This window comes from Larimichthys crocea, chromosome VII (assembly GCF_000972845.2).
Source record: "Larimichthys crocea isolate SSNF chromosome VII, L_crocea_2.0, whole genome shotgun sequence".
Classification (NCBI taxonomy): Eukaryota; Metazoa; Chordata; class Actinopteri; family Sciaenidae; genus Larimichthys; species Larimichthys crocea.
Window position 1 is genome coordinate 19,922,407 of NC_040017.1, and position 18,092 is coordinate 19,940,498.

At 39.1% G+C, this 18,092-nt stretch overlaps 3 protein-coding genes across 3 annotated transcripts; all 3 read left to right on the top strand.

Moving 5' to 3' along the window:
* Positions 1 to 1,458: 1,458 nt before the first annotated feature.
* On the top strand, positions 1,459 to 5,553 carry LOC109141028 (extracellular calcium-sensing receptor-like). The gene is made up of 9 exons (XM_027280369.1): positions 1,459 to 1,694; positions 1,955 to 2,249; positions 2,393 to 2,479; positions 2,663 to 2,932; positions 3,269 to 3,475; positions 3,564 to 3,839; positions 4,139 to 4,366; positions 4,447 to 4,570; positions 4,646 to 5,553. The coding sequence occupies exons 1-9, from the start codon at positions 1,459 to 1,461 to the stop codon at positions 5,551 to 5,553; spliced, it is 2,631 nt and encodes an 876-aa protein (XP_027136170.1).
* Positions 5,554 to 7,565: 2,012 nt separating this feature from the next.
* On the top strand, positions 7,566 to 12,321 carry LOC109141026 (extracellular calcium-sensing receptor-like). The gene is made up of 9 exons (XM_027280371.1): positions 7,566 to 7,690; positions 7,903 to 8,197; positions 8,349 to 8,435; positions 8,643 to 8,912; positions 9,292 to 9,489; positions 9,626 to 9,901; positions 10,904 to 11,131; positions 11,214 to 11,337; positions 11,414 to 12,321. The coding sequence occupies exons 1-9, from the start codon at positions 7,581 to 7,583 to the stop codon at positions 12,319 to 12,321; spliced, it is 2,496 nt and encodes an 831-aa protein (XP_027136172.1). The 5' UTR covers positions 7,566 to 7,580.
* Positions 12,322 to 14,124: 1,803 nt separating this feature from the next.
* On the top strand, positions 14,125 to 17,963 carry LOC104939236 (extracellular calcium-sensing receptor-like). The gene is made up of 9 exons (XM_027280761.1): positions 14,125 to 14,249; positions 14,467 to 14,761; positions 14,931 to 15,017; positions 15,224 to 15,493; positions 15,638 to 15,838; positions 15,926 to 16,195; positions 16,390 to 16,617; positions 16,704 to 16,827; positions 16,905 to 17,963. Exons 1-9 carry the CDS (start codon positions 14,140 to 14,142, stop codon positions 17,810 to 17,812), a joined length of 2,493 nt encoding a protein of 830 aa, XP_027136562.1. The 5' UTR covers positions 14,125 to 14,139; the 3' UTR covers positions 17,813 to 17,963.
* The last annotated feature ends 129 nt before the right edge of the window (positions 17,964 to 18,092 follow it).

An 18,092-nucleotide genomic window follows, 5' to 3' on the forward strand; every position in this document is an offset into this window, starting at 1 on the left:
GCGTACTTCTTTCTACTACTTGTATGTCCATGTAGGCATGTTGGCATACATATGAATATTTGTCAAACACTCTAAAGAGCAAATCTACAACATTGCTGTAACGTTTCTAGCAAACTGATCATATCTAATATCTGTTAAGTCACTGTATGCCAGACAAATACTAGGCCCCCATCAAACAGACAAAGTGTGATAAAGATGCCATATGGATTATTTCACCAAACATCTTAGTATGCTGCTTCCATCTACTGGATGTTCGATGGGACTGACAAAATTGAGATACTCAAAACAGAACAGCTCTTCTGGTACACATGTATGTGCCCATGTTCTCAACTGCAGAGCAGTTTAAAAGAAAACTTTTACAACAAAGCAGGCAAATGTTTTACAGGAAAGTGAAACCGTACATCTATTCCATTTACAACCTCGGACCCCATCTGCTACCATCTGATGGTGATATAAAAAGCTAAATAGTTGGGAGATGACACCTGATGGGCTCCTATACGTTACATGTGTTTCTGTCATCTCTATAAAACATTTTGGTGATTAGTAAACTCGTAATATGTTTGCCCATCAGGCAGCCATCTTCCAGACCCTGTAATGGCAGAGCGTCTTCCTCATAATGCCTGAGTTATGAACTTATTTAATACTTGCTGCAGAGCTTTCCGTAAGCACTGGTTGTCAAACAGTCAACCACTAATTTGAACTGGCTACTTTTATTCCTCTAAAAAGTGCAATATTAAGTTATTGAGTGGGAAGACTGAGAGACTGTAAAAGCAAGTTTCTCAGTACTGGAAGAGAAATAGACACAATAGTTTTCAAGTAATAAAAGGCAAATTTGAAAATAAAAGTCTACAATGACTGTTCTTAGCCAGGTGTCTGTGGCAAAGTGCCAGTGACTTTACTTTAGAGGTCAGTTTATCTCTGTGTCTTTTATTCAGTGACAAGTACCTCAGTTTTATCCTGGTTGAGATGAAGTAAGTTCTGACAGTCAGTGCCTAAAATATACTTGTGAAAGGCATTAATAGGGCATGTGACATCAGGAGACCCACCAATATAAGTAGATATATCATGGGAAGGTGAAAGAGTATCTATGCTAACTACTGTAAACATACATATCTACTTAAGACATCACTGAGAATTTAATATGACATTTGAAACAACTCATAAGCAAAAAAATTGACTGCTGTTCAGGTTTCATTATTCCCAATAATTGTGGTCATTCTAATGGTAAACGTTTGTTAGAGGGCTCTAACATGGTCTAGGTTATGTGTTATTATAAATGTACAAATCAATTCTTCAGTATAAAGTTAATCAAAGAAATATACTTTAAGCCCTGCCCCTACTTCTGCTTATTCCCCGATGGGTGTTGTGTAGGATTAAACAACACTGCAAGTCAATAAAAGGGACTGGTACACAATAAAACCGACTAGGCTCAGAAAAAGGGTAAACAGGAGGAAAGTCATGTGGGCATTTGTCAAAGTCAATTTGCTTATGTATTTCATGTTGTATTCCCACCTTTCTTCAGTTCTGTCCTCCCCTCTTTACTCTTCCTCATGTCAGTTACAAGGACAATTTCATCTAAATGGGTTGCACAAGGCAGGAGATGTGGTTATAGGTGGTCTGTTTCAGATCCACTTCTTTTCTGTTTTTCCTGACCTGTCTTTCACCTCACAACCACAGCAGCCTTCCTGCCATGGGTGAGTCTCTCACCCTATCTTGGGTAAATTAATGTCATTATTAGAAAAGAAATATTATTCTGAAAGAATGACATTGTCTATTGATATGATTTAAAACAAATCACTTGTTTTCTCGAGGAAAAAAATATTGCTATTTAAATGGCTTAATTGTTGTTTTAGATGTTCAGCATGTACAAGTTGACTGTTACATGCTACTGTATGTTGTATATTTTTGCCATTTTGTTATTTTTAATAGTAAACTGTGGTATTTCTTGTGTTAGTTATGATGTTCTAGGATTCAGGCAGGTGCGGACCATGGCCTTTGCTATTGATGAAATCAACATGAACCCCAACCTGCTTCCTAACGTGACTCTGGGATACAGTCTTTATGACAACTGTATCAATCTAGGAATTGGATTTCGTGGAGCATTGTCCTTAGTCAGTGGTCAAGAGGACCAGTTTGTATTAGATAAGACCTGTGCAGGAACCCCTCCAGTCATAGGGGTTGTGGGTGATTCTTCTTCTACACGCTCTATTGCTATTTCCACTGTCTTAGGTTTGTACAGAGTACCTATGGTAAGTTTTCCACCTTGCCATCTAAGAATGCTTTTAATTTTATGTATTCTCAGATGTAAACATGGACTGATCAACCTTAGAAAGATGAAAGAAAAGAAAAAGGTTTTGAGGTTTTTTGGATGTACGTTCTGTGTCTTTCACAGGTGAGTTATTTTGCCACATGTTCCTGCCTGAGTGACCGGCAAAAGTTTCCATCCTTCTTTAGAACAATCCCAAGTGATGCTTTCCAGGTGAACCTCTATCAGAAAAATGAACATGCAAAAGAGAAAACATGCAGTTAAACATTACTCAGAAAAAAATGTCTCTTCACTACAATGAAAAATATTTTGCTTTTTTGCAGTCGCTGATGTCACTGGATTGTGAAATCTGTAGGTTTTCCTGTGCACTAATTCCTTCACTCTGTATTCACTCAGGTGCGTGCTATGATTCAGATCCTAAAACACTTTGGCTGGACTTGGGCAGGTCTGCTCATCAGTGATGATGACTATGGACTCCACGCTGCTCGATCCTTCCAATCTGACTTGGCTCAGTCTGGTGAAGGTTGTCTGGCATACCTAGAGATTTTGCCTTGGAGCTATGAACAAACTGAACTAAGGAGGATTGTGGAGATGATGAAGAAATCCACAGCTCGTGTGGTCATTGTGTTTGCACATCAGAGTCACATGATTAACCTCATGGAAGAGGTTGGACTAATTATAGTATAATAATTTGTCAAAGGCTATCAGGTTAAGTTATCATAATATATTTAGTTGTAACATATATACGATATTTAACTGAAATTGCTTATTTCTTTCAAATAAAGGCCCTGTTGGGATCTGCAATTATGAAAATATGCATCACTTTTATCATAATACTCTGTAAAACACAGGATTTACCCGTTTATGAAGGCATAAATACTCTGTAAAACACAGGATTTACCCGTTTATGAAGGCATAGGACACCAACTGTGTAAACTGTGTATGACATAGATACTTCAGTAATATGATGGTATGGATTTATATCTTTGATATGATGCACAGGTGGTGAGGCAGAATGTGACAGGCCTGCAGTGGATTGCCAGTGAAGCTTGGTCAGCAGCTTCTGTGCTCCAGACCCCCCGCTATATGCCTTACCTGGGCGGCACACTGGGCATCACCATCCGTCGAGGAGAAATCACAGGACTTAGGGATTTCCTCTTACAATCACGCCCTGATCTACACCACAACACCGGTTCAGGAAATAGCACTGTGAGTGCAATCTGTGTAATGTGATTTGGCAATTGCAGCAATAATTTATAGTCATTAATTACATCAAGCTATTTTGAATATATTTCAGGTAAACCAGTTTTGGGAATACACATTTCAGTGTAGATTTGCACCACCTCCAGCTGGTTGGGTTGAAGCTGGCGGAGCAATATGCACTGGACAAGAAGATCTAGAGAAAGTGGACACTAAGTTTGTGGATGTTTCTAACCTCAGGTCAGAGTATAACGTGTACAAGGCTGTGTATGCTCTGGCATATGCCCTTGATGATATGCTGCAGTGTGAGCCTGGGAGAGGGCCTTTCAGTGGGAACACCTGTGGTAATTTGAAAGGATTGGAGCCATGGCAGGTGTGATATCAGTTTACACTATGACTCAATCACATGCTTTAGTAATTATTGCAAAGTGCTAATTAGGGTATAGGATTAAATACAAAGACATTAGATTACTAATTGTAAAGAGGCAAGCACATAGTTTAAAGGGGCAGTTCTGTCCTCTGAAAAATGAAAGTGCATACTGATCTGGTCAGTAAAAGGTTTATGTCTATTCATGAGTATGGTATGCAGTTTGATTATTGAATACTAAGTATTTCTATATTGACCACAGTATTTTTTTCCCTTTTCTCTATGCCTTATTCTGATGTTCATAGATTGTGTATTACTTGCAGAAGGTGAACTTCACCACAACCTTTGGTGATCATGTATCATTTGATGAGAATGGTGATGCATTACCAATATATGACATAATGAACTGGTTGTGGCTCCCTGATGGAAGAACCAAAGTTCAAAATGTGGGTGAGGTTAAAAAGTCGGCCTTCAAAGGTGAAGAACTCACAATTGATGAAGACAAAATCTTCTGGAACTTTGAATCAAAAAAGGTTACTTCTGATTATTCAGAGACTCCATGAATAACTTATTTTATCTGTGTAGAATAACACATGTATTATTCTCCCTGTAGCCACCCCGGTCAGTGTGCAGTGAGAGCTGTCCTCCAGGTACTCGTATGGCCAGAAAAAAGGGGCAACCTGTGTGCTGTTTTGACTGCATCCCTTGTTCTGAGGGAAAGATCAGCAATAAGACTGGTTGGTATTCAGTTATAAACATTGCAGTTTGGAGATATAATATAAATATGTATCTGATACTTTCTGTGTTTTCAGATTCCATGGAGTGCACGAGTTGTCCAGAAGACTTCTGGTCCAGCCCCCAGCGTGACCACTGTGTTCCTAAAAAGACAGAGTTCCTCTCCTACCATGAGCCTCTGGGTATCTGCTTGACAGCCACCTCATTGCTGGGCACATGTATCTGCACTGTTGTCCTGGGCATCTTTATCTATCATCGTGCAACGCCTATCGTACGAGCCAACAATTCAGAGCTTAGTTTCCAGTTACTGTTGTCACTGAAGTTATGCTTTCTGTGTTCACTGCTGTTTATTGGTCGTCCCAGGCTTTGGACATGCCAGTTGAGACATGCAGTATTTGGGATCAGCTTTGTGCTTTGTGTCTCATGCATTCTGGTGAAAACCATGGTGGTTCTGGCTGTGTTCAAGGCGTCCAAGCCAGGAGGTGGAGCCAGTCTGAAGTGGTTTGGCACTATGCAGCAGAGAGGAACAGTTATTGTTCTTACTTCTGTTCAAGCAGCAATTTGTACTGTCTGGCTTTTATCTGCCTCACCAACCCCTCATAAAAACTATCAATACTACAATGATAAAATAGTTTATGAATGTGTAGTTGGGTCTACAGTTGGTTTTGCAGTTTTACTGGGCTACATTGGCTTATTAGCTGTCCTCAGTTGTCTGATTGCATTTATAGCAAGAAATCTTCCAGATAGTTTTAATGAGGCCAAATTTATCACTTTCAGTATGCTGATCTTCTGTGCTGTTTGGGTGGCCTTTATTCCTGCTTATATCAGCTCACCAGGCAAATATGCAGATGCAGTAGAGGTGTTTGCCATCTTAGCCTCCAGTTATGGCCTCTTGGTGGCGCTGTTTGGACCCAAATGCTACATAATCCTGCTGAGACCAGAGAGGAACACAAAGAAAGCAATCATGGGTCGGGGAGTAGAGTAATAAATAAATACAGGCTGTTTGCAATAGGTTATGGTCATAGAAATGTTAAGGTAATCACACCAGAGGCCACACCAACCTGTATCAAGTTGTCCTTCTTTAAATGTAGTTAAAGTTTAAAGTACTTGCACTTGAAATGCTGCTATTGTGTTGGTGACTTTTTATGTTGTCAGCTAACCGTACACCTGATTAAACTTTCTCTAAATCAATTACATTTCTGCATGCATTTATTTTTGATCTGTCCGGAGCATACACTGTTATATTGCCCTCAAATGAAAAACTCTTCTCAGCTCCTGAGTTTCTTCTGAATCTTAATTTCTGTATTGCAGTGACACAGCTACAATAACACAAAGATTCTGCAGTTATTGTGAAAAAAAAAAAATGGTCAAAGGTGTTTAAATTGTGTAAACGTAACATAAACAGAGACTTATACTCAATACTCAAATTCTTCTTTCAGATACAAGACACTGAGGTACAAAACATTATGAATGTAAACAATGTACTACATATGCATGCCACTTTATTTAGTTTCCAGGCATGATTATAAATATTTGTAAAGAATTTCATAGAGCATACACTATATGATTTTAGATATGTAATCAACCTTTGCAAAGACACATTCACCTGTTTTTGTATTGTCTCATATTCAAAGCTCCTTTCAGCCCCTGAATTTCAATTCAAACATTAAGAAGTCTTCAAAAGAAGCAGTAATTCATGACTCCATCATAAAAGCATTGGAGCTGAAAGCGTTCAATTGCAAAATAGAGGCTGGCCACCAAGTGACTTGTCAGTAATGGCCAAAACAACCAAACTGATGAATGCAGTCCGAATTATTGTGGTGAGGTGGACAAATATTATAATGATTAAAGCTTATTTACAGGTTTCTGCATGTATTTATAGACATACAGTAAAGTTACCACAGCGTACTTCTTTCTACTACTTGTATGTCCATGTAGGCATGTTGGCATACATATAAATATTTGTCAAACACTCTAAAGAGCAAATCTACAACATTGCTGTAACCTTTCTAGAAAACTGATCATATCTAATATCTGTTAAGTCACTGTATGCCAGACAAATACAATAGGCCCCCATCAAACAGACAAAGTGTGGTAAAGATGCCATATGGATTATTTCACCAAACGACTTAGTATGCTGCTACCATCTACTGGATATTTGATGGGACTGAATTGAGATATTCAATACAGAACAGCTCTTCTGGTACACATGTATGTGCCCATGTTCTCAACTGCAGAGCAGTTTAAAAGAAAACTTTTACAACAAAGCAGGCAAATGTTTTACAGGAAAGTGAAATCGTACATCTATTCCATCTACAACCTCAGACCCCGTCTGCTACCATCTGATGGTGATATAAAAAGCTAAATAGTCGGGAGATGACACCTGATGGGCTCCTACGTTACATGTGTTTCTGTCATCTCTATGAAACAAACTTTTGCAACCAAACCCAACTTAAATGTGATGGTGAATACTACTCTGACTATAAACAGAAACCAGAATGCTGTTAGTGACAACGTCTTGGTGCCTCTCCTAGAGATGTCTATGGAACCCGAATGAATGATAGAAAATTATGGTGGTGCCACCTGATATCTGTTCATAGAGATTACTTCTTCTACAACTTAACATGTAAAGTCCAGTTTGTGACAGTCAAAATAAACAAATAAATAAAAAACACATAAAATTAAAGGCAAATTTTCTCAATCAACCAGAGGTTGACATGTTCTTTGTTACATGTAAAAGTGCACTAATTAATCATGGTTGAATGAAATACATTTTAGGCCTGAATGGGTGGTGTGCAAGATTAAAACATACTGCCAAGTCAATAAAAAGGGCTGATGCACAATGAAACTGCTGAGCTCATATAAGGGGTAAACAGGAGTAAAGTCATGTGGCTATTTTTCGAGATCAACTTGCTCTTACTCATGTTGTTGTATTTCTACTTTTCCACTCTTGCATCTTCTTCTCTTTATTCCACCTCCTGTCATTTACAGGGACGATTTAATCTAAATGGGATGCAAAAAGCTGGAGATGTGGTTCTAGGTGGTCTTTTTGAGATCCACTTCTTTACTGTTTTTCCTGACCTGTCTTTTACCTCAGAGCCACAACAGCCTACCTGTCATGGGTGAGTGTCTCAGGGAAACTTAAAATTAAATATTAAATGGTGAAATGAATATTTTTAATATTCAAACGTAGCTCTGAAAGAATTACATTGTGTATTTGTATGTAAATGTAAATACACACTTTTAATGCATAGATTTCATACTTTAATCATTGTGGGTGTTCAACTATGTGAACTCATTGCAAAATCTGTAGTTGATTATATTTTTTTCTTAGTTTGGATACTCCAGGTTTCAGGAATGCCATGACCATGGCCTTTGCTGTTGATGAGATCAACAGAAACTCCAACCTGCTTCCTAACGTGACTCTAGGATACAGTCTTTATGATAACTGTGTCCAACTAGCTATTGGATTTCGTGCAGCAATGTCCTTAGTCAGTGGTCAAGAGGAGCAGTTTGTATTAGATGAGACCTGTGCAGGAACCCCTCCAGTCATAGGGGTTGTGGGTGATTCTTCTTCTACACGCTCTATTGCTATTTCCACTGTCTTAGGTTTGTACAGAGTACCTATGGTAAGTTTTCCACCTTGCCATATATGAATAGTTTTGGATGATTTTTATTGAATTTCAAATGTCAGTTGACCAATCGACCATGAAAAGATTGAAAGAGCTGGTAAAAGTTGTGAATATTTTTTTTTGCATGTACGTTCTGTGTCTTTCACAGGTGAGTTATTTTGCCACATGTTCCTGCCTGAGTGACCGGCAAAAGTTTCCATCCTTCTTTAGAACGATCCCAAGTGATGCTTTCCAGGTGACTATCCATCAGCAAAATAAACATGGATAAAATAAAACATGTGACATTCCTCAGAAAGAAAATCCTTTCACTGCAATCAAAAATATATTCCTTTTGTGTAATACGAGTCACTTTCTTTGTGTCACTGACAAGGTTGTTTGGTTTCCGAAAACAAAGCTGAAAAGCTATCATTTGCACTAATTCCTTCACTCTGTATTCACTCAGGTCAGTACTATGATTCAGATCCTAAAACACTTTGGCTGGACATGGGCAGGTCTGCTCATCAGTGATGATGACTATGGACTCCACGCTGCTCGATCCTTCCAATCTGATTTTGTTCAGTCTGGTGAAGGTTGTCTGGCATACACTGAGATTTTGTCCTGGGCTAATGACCAAGCTGAACTCAGAAGGATTGTGGATGTGATGAAGAAATCCACAGCTCGTGTGGTCATTGTGTTTGCACATGAGAATCATGTGGTTAACCTCATGGAAGAGGTTGGCTTGAAATGGAACTTTATTATAATTTCAGTCATTTTAATTATAGAATTTAATGTGTCTAACTCAATGGTAAAAATTACCACAATACACTGCCCTGTAAAACTAATAATTATCATATAATGTATTAGTACATTGTGTAATGTGTAATGGTCCTGTTTGCGGGGTTTTAGCGTGAGATCACCCACTCTAATTGCAGTTACACTAGTTATACTTACCTATCCTAAACCATAGTTATTATATGTATTACTGTGCTCATAAAGTAAAACACAAGTTTAATGTGTGAGACAGCATGTCAAATGTATGACCTACATAACTCTTTTTACCACTTTTTAAGCAGAACGGTACAAAAGGTTTATATATTTGATGCGATGCATAGGTGGTGAGGCAGAATGTGACAGGCCTGCAGTGGATTGCCAGTGAAGCCTGGATAGCAGCTACTATTTTCCAGACATCCCGTCTTATACCACACCTGGCAGGCACACTGGGCATCGCCATCCGTCGAGGAGAAATACCAGGGCTCAGGGATTTCCTCTTACAAATACGTCCTGACTTACATGGCAATGAAAATAGCCTGGTGAGAGATTAATTTTATAATCTGATGACAAATTGTAAATGTTAACAGGTTCTTATTATTTTTCTGCTAACATGCAGGTTTTAAATGTGTTTCTTATTATTTTTCTGCTAACATGCAGGTTTTAAATGTGTTTCAGGTGAAACTGTTTTGGGAATACACATTTCAGTGTAGATTTGCACCACCTCCAGCAGGTTGGGTTGAAGCTGGGGGAACAATATGCACTGGACAGGAGGATCTACAGGATGTGGATAGCAAAGTCATTGACATGTCAAATCTCAGGCCAGAGTATAATGTGTACAAAGCTGTGTATGCTCTGGCATATGCCCTTGATGACATGCTGCAGTGTGAGCCTGGAAGAGGGCCTTTCAGCGGGAACAGCTGTGGTAGTTTGAAAGGACTGGAGCCATGGCAGGTGTGATATCAGTTTACACTCCACCTGTTTATGGCTCAATTATATGCTTTGTTATTTCTTGCAGAACAACATTTAGAGTATTATGATTAAATACAAAAACATGATATTCTTAATCGTAAAATGGTTAGCAGATAAAGATCTTTCATATTACAGTATAATACTAAGTCAAGACAACAATAGCTTGTCACTACAGGTGTGGCTCCACAGTGCGATTCTTTCCTTAAATTGCTATTACCTTCATGTTCATGTGTTGAATATGTTTGTTCAGATACACACTGAAGTATCTTAAATGAGCTTGGACCCACAAATTGTAGCAGAATTTCTGGGTCTGTTTTATATACATAAAGACATAACAAAAATATATACATATTTTCCTCTTTGCATAGTAGAAAACCATTTAATATTGGTTTTCGTTCTTGTCCCGCGTGTAGAGATTTCTTCTGATTCTCTGAGTCTTAGTGATATTATGTACTGTAGACAATGAAATCTCCAGATTCTTTGCTTACATTGTTACTCAAGTTTACATTGAGTAACATCTTTCTTAATTTGTTGCACTACTTGCCAGCCAGTCTTTCACAGGGTGGTGAACCCCTCCCCATCTTTACTTCAGACAGACTCAACCTTTCAGTTGCCATTCGACCTGATTAACAGTGAGCTGTTCAACCAGGTGTTTTTTTTTTTTGTTTTTGTTTTTTAGCATTTCACAACTTTTCCTGTTTTTTGTTACACTGTCTCAAACTTTTTTTTAACATGTTGATTGCATCGCAAAAACAAAATGGGCATCAGTTGATTTAAAAAGTAAAATTTCTCAGTTTCTACATTTGATAAGTTGTATTTGTGCTACTTTGAGTTAAATATGTAGTGTTTAATGTTTTGCACATCATTATATTTTGCTTCTATTTACATTTTACACCACATGCCAACTTTTTTGGAAACAGGTTTTTAGACTTATTTTTTATATGTCCTCTGGTTTTCCTCTGTGCCTTATTCTGTTTTTCATAGCTTGTGTATTACTTGCAAAAGGTGAACTTCACCACACCGTTTGGTGATCAAGTGTCATTTGATGAGAATGGTGATGCCTTACCGATATATGACATAATGAACTGGCTGTGGCTCCCTGATGGAAGAGCTAAACTTCAAAATGTGGGTGATGTTAAGAAATCGGCCTTCAAAGGTGAAGAACTCACAATTGATGAAGACAAAATCTACTGGAACTTTGAATCAAAAAAGGTTACTTCTGATTATTCAGAGACTCCATGAATAACTTATTTTATCTGTGTAGAATAACACATATGTATTGTTCGCCCTGTAGCCACCCCGGTCAGTGTGCAGTGAGAGCTGTCCTCCAGGTACTCGTATGGCCAGAAAAAAGGGGCAACCTGTGTGCTGTTTTGACTGCATCCCTTGTTCTGAGGGAAAGATCAGCAATAAGACTGGTTGGTATTCAGTTTTAAACATTGCAGTTTGGAGATATAATATAAACATGTATCTGAAGACTTTCTGTGTTTTCAGACTCCATTGAGTGCACCAGTTGTCCCAAGGACTTCTGGTCCAGCCCCCAGCGTGACCACTGTGTTCCTAAAAAGACAGAGTTCCTCTCCTACCATGAGCCTCTGGGTATCTGCTTGACAGCCACCTCATTGCTGGGCACATGTATCTGTGCTGTTGTCCTGGGCATCTTTATCTATCATCGCACAACCCCTATAGTACGAGCCAACAATTCAGAACTGAGTTTCCAGTTACTGTTGTCACTGAAGTTATGTTTCCTGTGTTCACTGCTGTTTATTGGTCGTCCCAGGCTTTGGACATGCCAGTTAAGACATGCAGTATTTGGGATCAGCTTTGTGCTTTGTGTCTCATGCATTCTGGTGAAAACCATGGTGGTTCTGGCTGTGTTCAAGGCCTCCAAGCCAGGAGGTGGAGCCAGTCTGAAGTGGTTTGGCACTATGCAGCAGAGAGGAACAGTTATTGTTCTTACTTCTATTCAAGCAGGAATCTGCACTGTCTGGATTGTCTCTGCCTCACCAGTTCCTCATAAAAACTATCAATACTACAATGATAAGATAGTTTATGAATGTGTAGTTGGGTCTACAGTTGGTTTTGCAGTTTTACTGGGCTACATTGGTTCACTTGCTGTCCTCAGTTGTCTGATTGCATTTATAGCAAGAAATCTTCCAGATAGTTTCAATGAGGCCAAATTTATTACTTTCAGTATGCTGATCTTCTGTGCTGTTTGGGTGGCCTTTGTTCCCGCCTATATCAGCTCACCAGGCAAATATGCAGATGCAGTAGAGGTGTTTGCTATCTTAGCCTCCAGTTATGGCCTCTTGGTGGCACTGTTTGGACCCAAATGCTACATAATCCTGCTGAGACCAGAGAGGAACACAAAGAAAGCAATCATGGGTCGAGGAGTAGAGTAATAAATAAATACAGGCTGTTGGCAATAGGTTATAGTCATACAAATGTTAAGGTAATCACACCAGAGGCCACACTCACCTGTATTGTCCTTCTTTAAATGTACGGTAGTTACTGTTATATTGCCCTCAAATGAAAAACTCTTCTCAGCTCCTGAGTTTCTTCTGAATCTTAATTTCTGTATTGCAGTGGCACAGCTAAAATAACACAAAGGTTCTACAGTTATTGTGACAGAAAGAAATGGTCAAAGGTGTTTAAATTGTGTAAACGTAACATGCCAGTTATAATACTGTACATTATACAACTTTATTCAGTTTCCAGGCATGATAATAATATTTGTAAAGAATTTCATAAAGCATACACTATATGCTTTTTAGATATGTAATGCATACACTTAGCATAAAGTGTCAACCTTTAACCAGATACATTCACCTGTTTTTGTATTGTAAACATTAAGAAGTCTTTAAAAGAAGCAGTAATTCATGACTCCATCATAAAAGCATTGGAGCTGAAAGCGTTCAATTGCAAAATAGAGGCTGGCCACCAAGTGACTTGTCAGTAATGTCCAAAACAACCAAACTGATGAATGCAGTCCGAATTATTGTGGTGAGGTGGACAAATATTATAATAATTAAAGCTTCTTTACAGGTTTCTGCGTGTAATTATAGACATACAGTACAGTTACCACAGCGTACTTCTTTCTACTACTTGCATGTCCATGTAGGCATGTTGGCATACATACGAATATTTGTCAAACACTCTAAAGAGCAAATCTACAACATTGCTGTAACGTTTCTAGAAAACTGATCATATCTAATATCTGTTAAGTCACTGTATGCCAGACAAATACTAGGCCCCCATCAAACAGACAAAGTGTGATAAAGATGCCATATGGATTATTTCACCAAACATCTTAGTGTGCTGCTACCATCTACTGGATGTTCGATGGGACTGACAAAATTGAGATACTCAAAACAGAACAGCTCTTCTGGTACACATGTATGTGCCCATGTTCTCAACTGCAGAGCAGTTTAAAAGAAAACTTTTACAACAAAGCAGGCAAATGTTTTACAGGAAAGTGAAACCGTACATCTATTCCATCTACAACCTCGGACACCATCTGCTACCATCTGATGGTCATATAAAAACCTAAATAGTTGGGAGATGACACCTGATGGGCTCCTACGTTACATGTGTTTCTGTCATCTCTATAAAACAAATTTTTCCAACCAAACCCAACTTAAATGTGATGGTGAATACTACTCTGACTATAAACAGAAACCAGAATGCTGCTTGTGACAACGTCTTGGTGCCTCTCCTAGCGATGTCTATGAAACCCGAATGAATGATAGAAAATTATGGTGGTGCCACCTGATATCTGTTCATAGAGATTACTTGTTCTACAACTTAACATGTAAAGTCCAGTTTGTGACAGTCAAAATAAAGAAATAAATAAAAAACACATAAAATTAAAGGCAAATTTTCTCAATCAACCAGAGGTTGACATGTTTTTTGTTAGATGTAAAGGTGCACTAATTAATTATGGCTGAATGAAATACATTTTAGGCCCTTCCCCAATTTTTGCTTATGCCCAAATGGGTGGTGTACAAGATTAAAACATGCTGCCATGTCAATAAAAAGGGCTGCTACACAATGAAACTGCTGAGCTCAGATAAGGGGTAAACAGGAGTAAAGTCATGTGGCTATTTTTAGAGATCAACTTGCTCTTACTCATGTTGTTGTATTCCTACTTTTCCACTATTGCATCCTCTTCTCGTTATTCTTCCTCATGTCGGTTACAGGGGCAATTTCATCTAAGTGGGATGCACAAGGCTGGAGATGTGGTTATAGGTGGGCTGTTTGGGATGCACTTTGTTTCTGTCTTTCCTGACCTTTCTTTTACCTCAGAGCCACAACAGCCTACCTGCCACAGGTACGACTCTCAGGGAAACAACAAAACAAAAGAAACTGGAGAAAATCAGTGCCATTAAGAGAAAATAATTATTACTCTGAAAGAATTACATTGTGTCATTTTAAGCAATTTAATTGTTTGGCACTGCATTATTTAAGTATTATAAATTTTATTGTTTGCTATTCAACTGTCCTATCTGTATTTGTACAAGTAACAATCAGTGATATTTTTGTGTTAGTTTTGATGTTCTAGGATTCAGGCAGGCCATGACCATGGCCTTTGCTATTGATGAGATCAACAGAAACTCCAACCTGCTTCCTAATGTGACTCTGGGATACAGTCTTTATGATATCTGTGTAAAACTTGGAATTGGATTTCGTGCAGCGATGTCCTTAGTCAGTGGTCAAGAGGAGCAGTTTATATTAAATGAGACCTGTGCAGGAACCCCTCCAGTCATAGGGATTGTGGGTGATCCTTCTTCTACACGCTCTATTGCTATTTCCACTGTCTTAGGTTTGTACAGAGTACCTATGGTAAGTTTTCCACCTTGCCATCTATTGTATGGCATCATGCTTTAAATTATTCTGATCTAATTTTAGATTTAATGTCATTTGTAAAACTGAATTAATCAACCATAAACTGTCAAAAGATTGTCTAAATGCTTTGAATGTTTTTTGCATGTATGTTCTGTGTCTTTCACAGGTGAGTTATTTTGCCACATGTTCCTGCCTGAGTGACCGGCAAAAGTTTCCATCCTTCTTTAGAACGATACCTAGTGATGCTTTCCAGGTGATCATCTGTCAGAAAAAATAATATGCAGAAAAGACAACATATACTTCTGCCCTGAAAGATTATTTCAGCCTATACACTAATCCATTCACTCTGGAATTCACACAATGAAAGATATTTTGCTTTTTTGCATTCGCTGATGTCACTGGATTGTGAAATCTGTAGGTTTTCCTGTGCACTAATTCCTTCACTCTGTATTCACTCAGGTGCGTGCTATGATTCAGATCCTAAAACACTTTGGCTGGACTTGGGTCGGCTTGCTGGTCAGTGATGATGACTATGGACACCACGCTGCCCGATCCTTCCAATCTGACCTGGCTCAGTCTGGTGGAGGTTGTCTGGCCTACCTAGAGTTTTTGCCTTGGAGCAGTTCTCCATCTGAATTACGGAGGATTGTGAATGTGATGAAGAAATCCACAGCTCGTGTGGTCATTGTGTTTGCACATGAGAGTCACATGATTAACCTCATGGAAGAGGTTGGTCAAAATACTGTATGAAAGACAGAATTGTGCCTGTGTATGAAGGAGTAAGACAAGACATCAACTGTGTAAACACTGTATGATAAGACATTACTTTGGTGGCATTGCAGTATGAATTTATTTATTTGGGATGATACACAGGTGGTGAGGCAGAACGTGACAGACATACAGTGGATTGCCAGTGAAGCATGGATAGCAGCTACTGTGCTCCAGACCCCAAACCTCATGCCATACCTAAGTGGTATACTGGGCATTGCAATCCGTCGAGGAGAAATACCAGGTCTCAGGGAATTTCTCCTACAAATACGTCCTGATCTACACCACAACAATAACAATAGTGTGGTGAGGATTTAACTGTGCAATCTCAGGACAAATTGCAAGAAAAATACAGTTATTTCTGTTAACATGCAGGTTTTAAATGTATTTCAGGTGAAGCTGTTTTGGGAATACACATTTAAGTGTAGATTTGCACCGCCTCCAGCAGGTTGGGTTGAAGCTGGGGGAGCAATATGCACTGGACAGGAAGATCTAGAGGAGGTGGATACTGAGGTCATAGACATTTCAAACCTCAGGCCAGAGTATAATGTGTACAAGGCTGTGTATGCTCTGGCGTATGCTCTTGATAACATGCTGCAGTGTGAGCCTGGGAGAGGGCCTTTCAGCGGGAACAGCTGTGGCAATTTGCTGGAGCCATGGCAGGTGTGATATCAGTTTACACTACACCTGTTTGTGATTAAATGATATGCTTTAGTATTTCTTACTGAGTGGCAATTAGCAAAAGACTTTGGATACTAATCTTAAAGCCTTAAAGAGACAGATGAAAAGAGTTTCCATAGTGCTGGGTGATTGCTTGTTAATGTGTTTTCCTCTATCCCTTATTCTGACATTCATAGCTAGTGTATTACTTGCAAAAGGTCAACTTCACCACACTGTCTGGTGATGAAGTGTCTTTTGATGAAAATGGTGATGCCTTACCAATATATGATATCATGAACTGGATCCTGCTACCTAATGGAAGAGCTAAACTTCAAAATGTGGGTGATGTTAAGAGGTCAGCCTTCAAAGGTGAAGAGGTCACAATTGATGAAGACAAAATCTTCTGGAAGTTTGAATCAAAAAAGGTTATCTCTGATTCAGACACCTCATGATAACTCATTATAACAGTATGAAACATTGCAGAATAACTTTTATTTTTTTATCTCTGTAGCCACCCCGGTCAGTGTGCAGTGAGAGCTGTCCTCCAGGTACTCGTATGGCCAGAAAAAAGGGGCAACCTGTGTGCTGTTTTGACTGCATCCCTTGTTCTGAGGGAAAGATCAGCAACAAGACTGGTTAGTTTACAATTGTATACATTGCACATTGGAGATATAATAAAACATGTATCTTAAGACTTTATCTATTTTCATAGACTCCATGGAGTGCACCAGTTGTCTGGAGGACTTCTGGTCCAGCCCCCAGCGTGACCACTGTGTTCTTAAAAAGACAGAGTTCCTCTCCTACCATGAGCCTCTGGGTATCTGCTTGACAGCCACCTCATTGCTGGGCACATGTATCTGTGCTGTTGTCATGGGCATCTTTATCTATCATCGTGCAACGCCTATAGTACGAGCCAACAATTCAGAACTGAGTTTCCAGTTACTGGTTTCACTTAAACTATGTTTCCTGTGTTCACTGCTGTTTATTGGTCGTCCCAGGCTTTGGACATGCCAGTTAAGACATGCAGTATTTGGGATCAGCTTTGTGCTTTGTGTGTCATGCATTCTGGTGAAAACCATGGTGGTTCTGGCTGTGTTCAAGGCCTCCAAGCCAGGAGGTGGAGCCAGTCTGAAGTGGTTTGGCGCTATGCAGCAGAGAGGAATAGTTATTGTTCTTACTTCTATTCAAGCAGCAATTTGTACTGCCTGGATTGTATCTGCCTCACCAACCCCTCATAAAAACTATCAATACTACAATGATAAAATAGTTTATGAATGTGTAGTTGGGTCCACAGTTGGTTTTGCAGTTTTACTGGGCTACATTGGTTCACTTGCTGTCCTCAGTTGTTTGATTGCATTCATAGCAAGAAATCTTCCAGATAGTTTCAATGAGGCCAAACTCATCACTTTCAGCATGCTGATCTTCTGTGCTGTGTGGGTCGCCTTTATTCCTGCCTATATCAGCTCACCAGGCAAATATGCAGATGCAGTGGAGGTGTTTGCCATTTTAGCCTCCAGTTATGGCCTCTTGGTGGCGCTGTTTGGACCCAAATGCTACATAATCCTACTGAGACCAGAGAGGAACACAAAGAAAGCAATCATGGGTCGAGGAGTTGAGTAATAAAAACACACTTGATTTCATGAGACAAAATTAATCTTTTTTGTCTGCACAACACCAAAATGCAGGCTGTTGGCAGTTATAGACATAGAAATGTTAAGGTATTGAGAAAGCAGGTGGAATAGCAAAATCACGTAATCACACCAGAGATCACGCCCAGCAACACACACAACACAGAGAGACAGACAAGATAGACAGAGAAAACTCTGGGAACTAGGCAGCCTCCTTGTAAAAGTAAAACTACTAAAAATTAAAAAAGAAGTAATTTTACGGTGGTCTTCAG